General features: G+C 47.9%; 1 protein-coding gene across 2 annotated transcripts in view; it reads left to right on the plus strand.

The window, feature by feature from the left end:
• The window catches only part of LOC146075721 (uncharacterized), a 6,922-nt gene extending 4,898 nt beyond the window's left edge, over window positions 1–2,024 (plus strand). For both annotated transcript variants that reach the window (XM_083185252.1, XM_083185251.1), the window contains exon 2: window positions 1–2,024. This exon is cut by the window's left edge and continues 283 nt beyond it. In XM_083185252.1, the coding sequence (XP_083041378.1) occupies window positions 1–798 (798 nt within the window). In that variant the 3' untranslated portion in view covers window positions 799–2,024.
• Window positions 2,025–16,094: the final 14,070 nt, after the last annotated feature.

The following is a 16,094-nucleotide window of genomic DNA, read 5'->3' on the forward strand; positions in this document are numbered from 1 at the left end:
TCGCCCTCTCCCTGTAGCCTTCGGCGCCGTCGCGAATTCACCCCAGATGAAAAAAAAGATGACAACTACTGGGACAAGAGACGCAAGAACAATGAGGCTGCTAAACGTTCTAGGGAGAAGCGACGGGCAGGAGACCTTGCCCTAGAGGGTCGTGTCATTGCTCTTTTGGAGGAGAACGCAAGGCTACGTGCTGAACTTCTTGCCCTCCGTTTCCGCTTTGGCTTGGTGCGGGATCCCTGTGAGGAAACTAGGGGGACATATGCACCACAGTGTGGACTCCATGAACCGCCACCACCTAACCCCCCTCCACCCATGCCTCATTCAGAAGACTCTGGATTTTCTACCCCCAGTGTAGGAAGTCCAGTTTTCTTTGAGGATAGAGTTCCTGAACAAGAACCCCAACCACTGCAGCCTTCAGCCATAAATTATTATGGAGCTGTCGGAGGAGAGACTGTAGAAAATCCTCGTGTGAGAATGGAGACAATTCCTGACCCCTACAGAAGTCTTCCGCACAAGCTACGGTTTAAAGCCTGCGCTCCAAGTGAGGAGTTGACTCATGCTACGCCACCTGTGCCAAGAGAAGTTAACAATTTCCCCCCTGAAGAAGCCCCAGGGTTTCCCCAGCAACCGGTGCTCTGCCCTCGTGGACGTTGGGGCAGCCAGGGCCAGGACGGTGCACCTCCACAGGCTCCAGATGGTCCGGACCTGAGGTCCCAGCTAGCCTCGCTCTCCGCAGAGGTGGCCCACTTGAAGAGAATATTTTCACAGCAAGTGATGACTCGGAGTGGACCCGATTAGCACTGAAAGTTGACTTCATTACCTATTGCTAACAACATATACTTGAGAGACTATTGGGTTACTGGGAAGCCACAGTTATTTGGTTTGCTTTAGTGACCCACGAAACGCGTCAGCCTGACACGTTTAAGAGTATGGTGCTATAAAGACATTACTTCCTTGGCCAAAAGACTCTAAAGCAGCCACAGTGTTGTAATATCCAGTGAACTTGATTGACCTATTACTCTGTGACACAGAGGAAGTAATGTGATACTGTATACTGAAGAAAATATTGTTTGACTCTTAAGTGTCACTCTGCCAAATATTTTATAACGCAGTTTCCTGTTAGGGCTGCAATTTCTTCTCTTGCCACACAATAATTCTACGGCGGAGCTCTGACTTCCTGTCATGGCCCCGGTCATAGCGTTGGACCTCCATGTAGTGTCTGTTAACTCTTTCACATACGTATCACTGTATGTTTCACTTCACTATTCCCCCCTTTTCTCAACTATGAAAGGCAGCTCACACAACGACATACTACATACATGTTGTGTGTTTATGATTATACTACTTCATGTGTGTTTGTTTGTCAGGTGTATGATACTCGTAGAAGCAACGTCTGTCTATTATCTGTGTCCATTGCTTTGCTACACCCTGATTCTCTGTCCTCACAATTTCACGGTGTGGATTTATACCACAGGCGGCCGTGTGTCTCTGTGGCTTTTTTCGCTATATGGAATTCGTGAGCGTGAAGTTACTGTTATATGTAATGGTGTTCTAGGGAAATACACAGTGCAGAGTACACTGTGCTGCGTGGAAGCTTCTAACACGGTTAAGGAAGGACAGGGGTGGGGCTTGTGCTTGCAGTGGGAGGAGCTATTAAGTGGCGAGGTCATCTAAAGGTGGTCACAAAACTGTGTCTGGCTGGGGATAGAGAAGCAGCTGTTAGTTTAGCATTATCTCCTCGCCCAACGCTCTGGTAGTACTGTACATTATGTTTGGCCTTCTTCTTCAGTGTGACAAGGTTAAATACTCCTAGTTGTTTTAATGTTCCCCAGCTCCTGTGTCTCTTGCCCTTTCCCAGTGCCAGCCTTTATTATTCTTCCATAGTTCATTTACTTCCATAGATTCTTTCGTCATTCCCAAAATCCCATTTATCTCCTCCACCTCCGTTCTATCATCTTTCTCTCCCTCGTTGGATGACAACACCCCAGATCTTTCCCTGCTCTAAGAAGATTCCATCCTGCCCCCCCCCCCCCCCCCCAATGCAGCCCCTTACTTCTCCTGTTCTCTTTTTTTCTAAACATACATCTACTCTCACCCTACCTGTCTCACCCTCCACAGCCACCCCCAGCTCCTACTTATCTCGCCCCCTACAGCCACCCCCAGCTTCTACCAGTCCTACCCCCATGGCCACCCCGAGCTCCTGCATACCTCGTCATCCATGGCCACCATAAGCTTATACCGATCCCATCCTCCACATCCACCCCTAGCTCCTACTTATATCACCCTCCACAGCCGCCCCAGCTCCTACTTATATCACCCTCCACAGCCACCCCCAGCTCCTACTTATATCACCCTCCACAGCCACCCCCAGCTCCTACTTATATCCCCCTCCACAGCCACCCCAGCTCCTACTTATATCACCCTCCACAGCCACCCCAGCTCCTACTTATATCACCCTCCACAGCCACCCTCAGCTCCTACTTATATCACCCTCCACAGCCACCCCTAGCTCCTACTTATATCACCCTCCACAGCCACCCCAGCTCCTACTTATATCCCCCTCCACAGCCGCCCCAGCTCCTACTTATATCGCCCTCCACAGCCGCCCCAGCTCCTACTTATATCACCCTCCACAGCCACCCCCAGCTCCTACTTATATCACCCTCCACAGCCACCCCAGCTCCTACTTATATCACCCTCCACAGCCGCCCCAGCTCCTACTTATATCACCCTCCACAGCCGCCCCAGCTCCTACTTATATCGCCCTCCACAGCCGCCCCAGCTTCTACTTATATCACCCTCCACAGCCGCCCCAGCTCCTACTTATATCACCCTCCACAGCCACCCCCAGCTCCTACTTATATCGCCCTCCACAGCCGCCCCAGCTCCTACTTATATCACCCTCCACAGCCACCCCAGCTCCTACTTATATCACCCTCCACAGCCACCCCAGCTCCTACTTATATCCCCCTCCACAGCCACCCCCAGCTCCTACTTATATCACCCTCCACAGCCGCCCCAGCTCCTACTTATATCACCCTCCACAGCCGCCCCAGCTCCTACTTATATCACCCTCCACAGCCACCCTCAGCTCCTACTTATATCACCCTCCACAGCCGCCCTCAGCTCCTACTTATATCACCCTCCACAGCCGCCCCAGCTCCTACTTATATCACCCTCCACAGCCGCCCCAGCTCCTACTTATATCACCCTCCACAGCCGCCCCAGCTCCTACTTATATCACCCTCCACAGCCGCCCCAGCTCCTACTTATATCACCCTCCACAGCCACCCCCAGCTCCTACTTATATCACCCTCCACAGCCACCCCAGCTCCTACTTATATCCCCCTCCACAGCCACCCCAGCTCCTACTTATATCCCCCTCCACAGCCACCCCCAGCTCCTACTTATATCACCCTCCACAGCCGCCCCAGCTCCTACTTATATCACCCTCCACAGCCGCCCCAGCTCCTACTTATATCACCCTCCACAGCCGCCCCAGCTCCTACTTATATCACCCTCCACAGCCGCCCCAGCTCCTACTTATATCACCCTCCACAGCCACCACCCTCAGCTCCTACTTATATCACCCTCCACAGCCACCCCAGCTCCTACTTATATCACCCTCCACAGCCACCCCAGCTCCTACTTATATCCCCCTCCACAGCCACCCCAGCTCCTACTTATATCACCCTCCACAGCCACCCCAGCTCCTACTTATATCCCCCTCCACAGCCACCCCAGCTCCTACTTATATCACCCTCCACAGCCGCCCCAGCTCCTACTTATATCACCCTCCACAGCCGCCCCAGCTCCTACTTATATCACCCTCCACAGCCGCCCCAGCTCCTACTTATATCACCCTCCACAGCCACCACCCTCAGCTCCTACTTATATCACCCTCCACAGCCACCCACAGCTCTACTTATATCACCCTCCACAGCCACCCCAGCTCCTACTTATATCACCCTCCACAGCCACCCCAGCTCCTACTTATACCACCCTCCACAGCCGCCCCAGCTCCTACTTATATCACCCTCCACAGCCACCCCCAGCTCCTACTTACATCACCCTCCACAGCCGCCCCAGCTCCTACTTATATCACCCTCCACAGCCGCCCCAGCTCCTACTTATATCACCCTCCACAGCCACCCTCAGCTCCTACTTATATCACCCTCCACAGCCACCCTCAGCTCCTACTTATATCACCCTCCACAGCCGCCCCAGCTCCTACTTATATCACCCTCCACAGCCGCCCCAGCTCCTACTTATATCACGCTCCACAGCCACCCCCAGCTCCTACTTATATCACGCTCCACAGCCACCCCCAGCTCCTACTTATATCACCCTCCACAGCCACCCCCAGCTCCTACCTATCCCACAATCTAAAGCCACCCCTAACTCCTACCTATCTTAAAATCTACAACCACCCCCAGTTTACACCTGTCCCACCCCCCATGTCCACCACCAGCCCCAACCTATCCTGTCCTCCACAGCAACCCCAAACTCCTACCTATCTCACCCTCTGTGCCACCCCCAGCTCCATACAATTGTACACACCATTCCTACAGCTCTAGTTTCTTTTACACATTCCACAGGACCGAAATTCCCTGACCCCCCCTCCATAGACCCCAACTGCCAACTTCCTCACATGTTATTTTTACAAACTTCATGTAAGGATTCCTGACTGTCACCCTTCTCCATCTCTTGTCTCTTTCCCCCATTTCTTTATTCCCCACCCTTCCGTCTTTGTCACTCTTCCCCAACACCCTTTACCCCCAGTACCCTAGCTCTCACTCATTAACAAATCCTCCTCTCTCCCCGGCCTCTCTCTCTCGTGTCAATCAATGCCAGGGTAAAGGGCAACACAGAAGACTATATACCCCACCATGCCCCCTACTCACTAGGTCAGCTCCCACTCCACAATACACTCACATTTGTTACTGATTTTGAGACTGGTTTTGTAAATAAATAAATGAATGAATTTTTTTAAGATATGGAGATTCCTGTTCTTCTCGGCAGTAATCACAGCAGAACATCGCACCGCAGTTATTCTCTAGTCTAATGGGATGTTATTATTTTTAAACTGATTAATTTGTATTGAATTATATAAAACAGAACAAAAGATAAAGAGACATACAATAGCAAAACAGAAAAAAAAAACGTGCAAAAAGCATTATCCAGAGTCAAGGGCACAAAACGATACAAAAGGAAAACAAGCAAAAAGCAGCATTCAGTACTCACAAAAAACGTACCATCATATACTGTATATATAGAGGAGAAGCAAATGCATAAAACAAAGAAAGCAAACAACGAACGGGTAAAAGCACATGGGTATACAAATACTGAGATACTTTGGGCCCAACGAGTGATGAAACTGGTGCTCCATTTAATCAGACCCCAACTGTCAATTGTCAAACACATGACAGTAAAGGTGCCCATACACTAGTAAGATTTATCTTCAGATCTGGCTGGTTGGAACAAAAACATGGTTATGGATGAATGACAGTTTGTCAGTTTTCCAGCATTTCCAAGCACATGGTCAACTGTCATTTGTTCTCATCCATAACCATGTTTTTGTTCCAACCAGCCAGATCTGAAGATAAATCTGCGTGTGTATGGCCACCTTTAGGCACTGCACACATGACAGTTGGGAGCTGATTGGCTGGAGAACCATTTATCATGCACAACGAGTTTCATCATTCACAACGAGTTTATCGGATCCTCCACACTGTAGTTCGGCCGATCATCGACCTTCCGTGGAACCCTGTGGTCACTGAGCATGGTTGTCGGGAATAAAATGCCGAAGCAATGCTTACTGCGTACAGGATCGCAGTTGCAAGCCACGTGAAACGGTCACCATACCTACACGAATGAGACCACTCCCGTTACCGCCCACAAACGTCCTCTGACTGTCAATCATTATGCAAAAAATCCTTGTAGCAATTGGCATAGCAAAAGATGCAACCTGCAGACATGCACAGCGGTAAAAACATCGCTCCACTGCCTACACCGCCTGCAGTGCGTCCATCTTTGCATCGGGCTGTGTCCTAATGAGACCTGATACAGAAAGGCCACCTGAACAATGACCTGTTCACAGCTGTGAATTAGCAGCGGCCAGTGATCATGTTAAACAACCAGTTAACAGCCCCGGATGCTGGTTTTCTGTCAATCACCTAGCAAATGACTAGCAGAGAAATAAAGTAGCAGGATTTCATCGCTGAATCGCGCATTGTGGACCAAATACATGTGCAGTCTATCGATAATCATCCGAGGTGCAAATTCACACAGCAGTGATCAGGTCTGAATCGTGCCCAATTTTTTCTAGGTGGTAGCGTAGCTGTAAGGCCAGATGCTACATGGATGTAATGTGACCGCGACGGAATGACCTGCAAACAGATTCCCCCTGGCAGTCGTCCGATGGCAGCCTCTGTGGATTGTGGATTTAAGTAAACAAAGCAGTAATAATAAACCAATACATATCACACACAATATATAACCACCAGCCAGTCATACACAGTAAGTCATAGGCATATACGGGAGTTGAGTCTTCGGTGTATGACTCAGAATTAGCCCTTAATACCCCTTCACACCGCAAAAATAACCCAGGGTTATTGCCGGGTCTACCTGGGTCAGCACGCAGTGTGAAAGAGCCATGTTAAATATCTCGCGTCCAGCAGCCCTGCAATCTGACCCGGAATAAAAATGTCCAGGTCGGACCCGGGTTGCGGGGCAGTGTGAATGGATAATCAAATCGATAGCACAATTGTCTACTCCCTAAATTTGAGTGTACCCCAAAACACTCTAAACCACTGGTACTAAAACCCAACCCAACTTACATTATTCCAGCAGGTCATGCTGATTTATGTCTGTGGAAGCAGATGGGATAATGACCAACCAGACAAAAATACATTAAGTTCCTGTGCATGAATAAGAAAAATCCAGAAAACATGGCCTGTTGGTGATGCTTGGGAACTAGAGTTAAGAACCACTGGTCTAAAGACTTACTTCTTCAGTCATGAGGTCAATGTCTTCCTGACTTCGATGCCCTGTAGCCACACCAAAGGCTGCCTGGGAGCAGCTATCAGTGCCGCACCTACACATGTGCAAATGTGGCCAGCAGAAAATTGTATGAATGAGTCCTGAATGGAGGTATGGGTTGAAAAGTAAAAACTAGAGACATTGGGCCTGATTCAGTCCCATCCCTGGGGGTGGCGAGAGAATGTAAAAAAGATAATCTTTATGTTATTTCACATGTGCCCGCTTTTGCTACACAACAATGGGTGTGGCCCTGAAATAAGGGCATGTCCGGGGGCGTAGAGACCCAATCACAACACTGCGATCCCCTTTAGAATGCATATTTTACCACCATTGTAAAGCGTGGGGCAAGGCTGCGATGATGCAATTTAGCGCGAATCGCAACATTGTCCCTCCCACTTTCCCCCTGTGAGAGAGGGTGGGCAGGGGAGCAGATGAGCATCAGCTGGATGCAGCAGATTTGCCCATTTTTCCAGGCGGCCGGGAGTGCCACCCTACTTTCAGGAGCCTCCCAGCCGTTGTGGGCAGTAGCGCACGCAGGGGGGGTTTATGGGTACTCAGAACCCCCCCCCAGGAGTCTAAGGGACCTAGCCTGAAAGCTGAGGGTCCCCTCTTTCCATGGGTATAAGAATTTTAAAAATCGGCCCTTGGGAACCGGAGATATCTGACTTCAAAGCAGTGGTCCCCATCCAAGCCTGTTAATTCCTCTTCCCAGTCAGATATTTCAGGTTCTGTCTGAATTAGAGTTTTTCTGAGGGTATATTCCAAAAGCTGGGACTCTCCCCCTTTGATGGACACTAGTAGCTTGTCTCTACTGTTTCCAGAACCAGAGATATCAGCCTTCCAGCAGCTGGTTACTGCTCCAGCTCCACACACCTGGTATGTAGTTTTATATCCTTGTTGGCAGATTGCTCTGCCTCCTGAACTCTGATCCCCTAGTCCCAATATAATTTGGTAGGAGGGATCCTCTAGTTTTTAATTCCATTAAAATCTAAGAAATCTATTTCTGGGAACTGGAGATATCTGCAGTCAAGCAAGCTGTCCTCCCACCAGAAAATTATGAATAAAAAGCCCACTGCACTATACACCCCTCCTCTGCGTATTAAACATCCTCTACCACCCTGGAAGTTATGTATCAGGGCCCCTTCATTCAGCCCAATGCCCCCTTCTCCCACCATCTGTGCAGTAAAGGGGTAATTAGTGGAAATTACTGATCCAGGCCCTACATGCTGAGCGGTTGATATAATACCCCTACCACCCGCGGGACATCAAAGCTTCCCCCACCCCTACCGCTGGAGGATCGGTAGGTGCCCCAATACATTGCTATGCCCAGGGGTCTACACTGCTGTTGATGCCCCTGTATGTATATATATATATTTTTTTTTATTATTATTATTATTTATATACATTTGGTCTATCTATAATACTTTAACTGACCCGGCATATACTGGGTCACCTAAGTGTCCATCTCCCTGCTTTGCTCCGCCCCTCTGGAAACCCCCTTCCGAAAATCCTGCGTTTGCCCCTGGTGGGGGAGTAGGCAAGTATGCATTATTTACAACTGTAAATTGCAGTTCCCTTGTAAGAAAATATCATGCCACGCCCCCAACATAGTCATATATAACTGTTACGTACCACAACATGTACTGTAGCTATGGCACGTACTGTATTGAATCAGTTGTCAAAATGAATGTTTCCAGAGTTTCCATCCTGCCCACTAGAGGGCGCTGCAAACACACTCAACAGCATTATTACAAAGCGATAATAATGTCATTTATTTAGCACTTTTCTCCCGATAGAACCCAAAGTGCTTTGCAATTGCATTTAATAAGCACAAGATATAAAATAAACTTAACAGAAGAGTGAGCTGAGCATTTGGGGGTGTATTTTTAGACACTGGAGGCATGAATGAAATGCTGAGTAAGCAGGTGCTGAGGGTCTGATTCAGTTCTGCTCGCTACGCTGCGTGTTTTCGCAGGCCAGCGAGCCAGGTAACGCCACCCCGCTGAATGCACCGGTGTGCTAGAGTGGATCAGTGCAGCTGCCAGTGTAACTGATGTAGACAAACTGGGCGTCAGGCCATCTCGTAAATATAGGACTAATGCTGCCTGATATTGATGCATCGGGTAGCATCGCATCCCGCATAGAAACCTATGAGCGATGCAGCAGGGATCGGAAGATTTCTGCTGCGGCCCCTCCTGATACATGAGGGGAAACGTAATATGTGAGAATAACCACCGAAAACGGGTGTTTCGGGGAATTAGCCGCAAATACTAAATGATAATTGAGCCACTTAGTGATATGTACTCAGCCCGATGGCACCCGGGCATGCACACTTGCCGATACTGGGGAGGGGGTTGGATCCACCTGACATGTTGCATACTACAGCATGTCACCACTAGCAACATCGCCTAATTACGCCACGTGATCCTGTAAATACTATTGTAGGGTATATACACATTACCTGGACATGGCGCGTAGGACCAGTGGAGGCAGTTGCAGCTGCATTGTCCCCTCTTGCAGCAGTCGGTGTCCCCCTGTTCTTCACAGGACCGGCAGGGATGTGCAGTGAGGTAAATGGCTGAGGTGTCCCTGGCAAGTACCAGAGCCAGATTTGCACACAATATATGAGCCCAGGGGTACATGTCGACATTGTACACATGTGCAGCAGTTTATACTGCTGGAGATTCGATGAGTTTTGATAAGAGATGTGCAGAAAAGGTATCCAGGTGAGCCATCACCTGCCATAGACTTTTTACTCCAGAGTTTTGACTATAAAAATGATTAGAATAAAAATAAGATTTTTTATATATATATATATATATATATATATATATATATATATATATATATATATATATATATACTTTGTATTTTTGACATACTTTATAAATTCAAAACGCTGGCATATACGTTAGTATGACAGGAAAGGCTGTGCCTCACCCTACCGCACGCCACTGAGGACCAGTGCTTGCTAGTTTTTATAATATGTTTAGGTAGTGTGGTCATACCCCCCCCCCCCCCCCCCCCCCCAAGTACTTCCGCTTGTGGCCACTGTGGGTGGCTTGGGGGAAGGAGGCCACACACACACACACACACATATATATATATATATACACCCCTTCGCTCCAGGCTGTCTCTGGTTACGTAACAATGCAAAACATTCTAAACGCTTCACCTGTAACCAAAAACATAGGGTGACATAAACAGAGCCCAGCATAACGCAACACCATTCAACTGCACTCCAGACCACATTTTTGTAGTAAGGCATTAGTCACGTCAGACATATCGGCGCTGTTCCCCTCGCTAACCACTTATTTCCCACTAACTAAAGTGCGATCTACCCAGCGGTGTAGCTAGGTGCCATGGTGCCCGGAGCAAGGTCATATTTCGCGCCCCCCCCCCCCCCCCGGTAATGAATTGGGGACGTGGCTAACATGTGTTGGCATGTTACATTTGAAATATATGACACTGTGGCAGAATCTGCTGCGCTATATAAGACACTGTAATGGAATCTGCTGCGCTATATAAGACGCTGTAACGGAATCTGCAGTGCTATATAAGATGCTGTAACGGAATCTGCTGCGCTATATAAGACGCTGTAACGGAATCTGCAGCGCTATATAAGACACTAACGGAATCTGCTGCGCTATATAAGACACTAACGGAATCTGCTGCGCTATATAAGACACTGTAACGGAATCTGCTGCGCTATATAAGACGCTGTAACGGAATCTGCAGCGCTATATAAGACGCTGTAACGGAATCTGCTGCGCTATATAAGACGCTGTAGCGGAATCTGCAGCGCTATATAAGAAACTAACGGAATCTGCTGCGCTATATAAGACACTAACGGAATCTGCTGTGCTATATAAGACACTGTAACGGAATCTGCTGCGCTATATAAGACACTGTAACGGAATCTGCTGCCTTATATAAGACACTGTAACGGAAACCGTCGCGCTATATAAGACGCAGTAACAGAATCTGCTGCACTATATAAGACACTGTAACGGAATCTGCTGCGCTATATAAGACACTGTAATGGAATCTGCTGCGCTATTTAAGACACTGTAACGGAATCTGCTGCGCTATATAAGACACTGTAACGGAATCTGCTGCGTTATATAAGACGCTGTAACGGAATCTGCTGCGCTATATAAGAAGCTGTAACGGAATCTGCAGCGCTATATAAGACACTAACGGAATCTGCTGCGCTATATAAGACACTAACGGAATCTGCTGCGCTATATAAGACACTGTAACGGAATCTGCTGCGCTATATAAGACACTAACGGAATCTGCTGCGCTATATAAGACACTGTAACGGAATCTGCTGCCTTATATAAGACACTGTAACGGAAACTGCCGCGCTATATAAGACGCAGTAACAGAATCTGCTGCACTATATAAGACACTGTAACGGAATCTGCTGCGCTATATAAGACACTGTAACGGAATCTGCTGCGCTATATAAGACACTGTAACGGAATCTGCTGCGTTATATAAGACGCTGTAACGGAATCTGCTGCGCTATATAAGACGCTGTAACGGAATCTGCTGCGCTATATAAGACACTGTAACGGAATCTGCTGCGCTATATAAGATGCTGTAACGGAAACCGCCGCGCTATATAAGACGCAGTAACAGAATCTGCTGCACTATATAAGACACTGTAACGGAATCTGCTGCGCTATATAAGACACTGTAACGGAATCTGCTACGCTATATAAGACACTGTAACGGAATCTGCTGCGCTTTATAAGACACTGTAACGGAATCTGCTGCGCTATATAAGACGCTGTAACGGAATCTGCTGCGCTATATAAGACGCTGTAACGGAATCTGCTGCGCTATATAAGACTCTGTAACGGAATCTGCTGCGCTATATAAGACGCTGTAACGGAATCTGCTGCGCTATATAAGACGCTGTAACGGAATCTGCTGCACTATATAAGATGCTATAATGGAATCTGCTGCGCTATATAAGACGCTGTAACGGAATCTGCAGTGCTATATAAGACGCTGTAACGGAATCTGCTGCGCTATATAAGACGCTGTAACGGAATCTGCAGCGCTATATAAGACACTTACGGAATCTGCTGCGCTATATAAGACACTAACGGAATCTGCTGCGCTATATAAGACACTGTAACGGAATCTGCTGCGCTACATAAGACGCTGTAACGGAATCTGCAGCGCTATATAAGACGCTGTAACGGAATCTGCTGCGCTATATAAGACGCTGTAACAGAATCTGCAGCGCTATATAAGAAACTAACGGAATCTGCTGCGCTATATAAGACACTAACGGAATCTGCTGCGCTATATAAGACACTGTAACGGAATCTGCTGCGCTATATAAGACACTGTAACGGAATCTGCTGCCTTATATAAGACACTGTAACGGAAACCGCCGCGCTATATAAGACGCAGTAACAGAATCTGCTGCACTATATAAGACACTGTAACGGAATCTGCTGCGCTATATAAGACACTGTAATGGAATCTGCTGCGCTATATAAGACACTGTAACGGAATCTGCTGCGCTATATAAGACACTGTAACGGAATCTGCTGCGTTATATAAGACGCTGTAACGGAATCTGCTGCGCTATATAAGACGCTGTAACGGAATCTGCAGCGCTATATAAGACACTAACGGAATCTGCTGCGCTATATAAGACACTAACGGAATCTGCTGCGCTATATAAGACGCTGTAACGGAATCTGCAGCGCTATATAAGACACTAACGGAATCTGCTGCGCTATATAAGACACTAACGGAATCTGCTGCGCTATATAAGACACTGTAACGGAATCTGCTGCGCTATATAAGACACTAACGGAATCTGCTGCGCTATATAAGACACTGTAACGGAATCTGCTGCGCTATATAAAAGACACTGTAACGGAATCTGCTGCCTTATATAAGACACTGTAACGGAAACCGCCGCGCTATATAAGACACTGTAACGGAAACCGCCGCGCTATATAAGACGCAGTAACAGAATCTGCTGCACTATATAAGACACTGTAACGGAATCTGCTGCGCTATATAAGACACTGTAATGGAATCTGCTGCGCTATATAAGACACTGTAACGGAATCTGCTGCGCTATATAAGATACTGTAACGGAATCTGCTGCGTTATATAAGACGCTGTAACGGAATCTGCTGCGCTATATAAGACGCTGTAACGGAATCTGCTGCGCTATATAAGACACTGTAACGGAATCTGCTGCACTATATAAGATGCTGTAACGGAAACCGCCGCGCTATATAAGACGCAGTAACAGAATCTGCTGCACTATATAAGACACTGTAAAGGAATCTGCTGCGCTATATAAGACACTGTAACGGAATCTGCTGCGCTATATAAGACACTGTAACGGAATCTGCTGCGTTATATAAGACGCTGTAACGGAATCTGCTGCGCTATATAAGACGCTGTAACGGAATCTGCAGCGCTATATAAGACACTAACGGAATCTGCTGCGCTATATAAGACACTAACGGAATCTGCTGCGCTATATAAGACGCTGTAACGGAATCTGCAGCGCTATATAAGACACTAACGGAATCTGCTGCGCTATATAAGACACTAACGGAATCTGCTGCGCTATATAAGACACTGTAACGGAATCTGCTGCGCTATATAAGACACTAACGGAATCTGCTGCGCTATATAAGACACTGTAACGGAATCTGCTGCGCTATATAAGACACTGTAACGGAATCTGCTGCCTTATATAAGACACTGTAACGGAAACCGCCGCGCTATATAAGACACTGTAACGGAAACCGCCGCGCTATATAAGACGCAGTAACAGAATCTGCTGCACTATATAAGACACTGTAACGGAATCTGCTGCGCTATATAAGACACTGTAATGGAATCTGCTGCGCTATATAAGACACTGTAACGGAATCTGCTGCGCTATATAAGATACTGTAACGGAATCTGCTGCGTTATATAAGACGCTGTAACGGAATCTGCTGCGCTATATAAGACGCTGTAACGGAATCTGCTGCGCTATATAAGACACTGTAACGGAATCTGCTGCACTATATAAGATGCTGTAACGGAAACCGCCGCGCTATATAAGACGCAGTAACAGAATCTGCTGCACTATATAAGACACTGTAAAGGAATCTGCTGCGCTATATAAGACACTGTAACGGAATCTGCTGCGCTATATAAGACACTGTAACGGAATCACTGTAACGGAATCTGCTGCGCTATATAAGACACTGTAACGGAATCTGCTGCGCTATATAAGACGCTGTAACGGAATCTGCTGCACTATATAAGACGCTGTAACGTAATCTGCTGCGCTATATAAGACTCTGTAACAGAATCTGCTGCGCTATATAAGACGCTGTAACGGAATCTGCTGCGCTATATAAGACACTGTAACGGAATCTGCTGCACTATATAAGATGCTGTAACGGAATCTGCTGTGCTATATAAGACACTGTAACGGAATCTGCTGCGCTATATAAGACACTGTAACGGAATCTGCTGCGCTATATAAGACACATATAAGAGAGATTCACCCCCCCCTCCCCCACAAATCCCCCAAACCCCATGATTATTCCCAAACTTATTTATCTTTAGTAAAAAACTAAAATCCACCTTGAGAAGAGCAGGGTGGCAGCAGAAACCAGATAGATCCCCCCCCCCTCCCCGGACCCCACCAAACCCCCAAAAAACAATAAATCTACCTTGAGGAGCACAGCACAGACATTCTGTGTAGAGGCAGGGGACTAAGAGGAGTCTTCCTTATTTCTGCTGTTCAGCGCTGCCCGGGAGCCGGCCCGAGCAGCAGCAGCAGCTTGGTTGGGGACTGGAGCAGTGAGTCACGTGACGTGACCTCGTCATTTTCGCGGTGGCAGGCCGGGACCAGGTGAGCAGGGCAGACAGGGGCAGGTGCCGGGCATGGCAGCCTCCGGCGCACGCTGCCCTGCGTTTGTGAAATGAATCATTGCAGGGCAGCAGGACTCCACCTCATTTGCGGAGGGGGGGCGGCGCCCTGCGCCCAAACTGCGCCCGGAGCGTGTGCTCCGTTGGCTCCGCCCTCCCTACGCCTCTGGATCTACCAGCTGTATTATGAAACTTTCACTCACCACCATATGCGCTAGACTGACCATGGTATCACCTGCAATCCTGAGGTAATATGGATATAAGCTGCCCATACATCTACAGATCTGATTGTCAGATTTGGCTGGTTGGAAAAAAATCCTGGCAATGGATGAGAGCAAATGACAGCTGACCATTTGCTTTGAAATGCTGGAAAACTACCAAAAACTGTCACTCAGGGGTGGATTTATTAAGCTCGGTGAAGTGATAAAATGTCTGGTTTTCATCCCCGGCCAATCATCTCCTACCTGTTATTTTTCAAACCGAGCCTGTAACTTCACAGGTAGGAGCTGATTGGCTGGTGAAAAAAACCATACACTTTATCACTTCACCAAGCTTAATAAATCTGCCCTTCAATACTACCAGGTTTTTGCTCCAACCCGCCAGATCTGACAATCAGATCTGTAGGTGTATGGCCACATTAAGAAGCTCTACTGTAACTCATACAAAGTCCAACTGCATCACACCCATTGCCCTCATGTCATAGTCACCTACCCTCCCAGAATAGCCGAGAGGCTCCTGAAAATGGGCTGGTGCTCCTGACCCCCTGACAGGCTGGCAAGACTCCCACATCCCCCTCCAGCCTCCTAATAGCCTAGAGGGTTGTGTCCAGAGGGTAGAATGAGCAGAGACATCATGGTCACCTGACCTCAGTCTGCTTCCTGTTAGCAGCGAGGTGTAGGAAAGGCAGTACTGTGGGCCTGATTCAGACCGGTTCACTAGGCTGCGAGGGGATATGTACGTGAAGACATCCCCTTCCATGTTGCCAAACAGGAGAGATTGACTTTTATTCTGGCCGCTACACACTGTATATAAGGAGGGCGCTGACGTTACGTGAAACTCGCCGAAGGCGCTCGTTCACATCGGGGACAGGGACGAATTCGGCCCATATTGAATGGGTCTGAAGGTTTTAT

This window comes from Crinia signifera, chromosome 4 (genome assembly GCF_055691185.1).
Source record: "Crinia signifera chromosome 4, ASM5569118v1, whole genome shotgun sequence".
NCBI classification, from domain to species: Eukaryota; Metazoa; Chordata; class Amphibia; order Anura; family Myobatrachidae; genus Crinia; species Crinia signifera.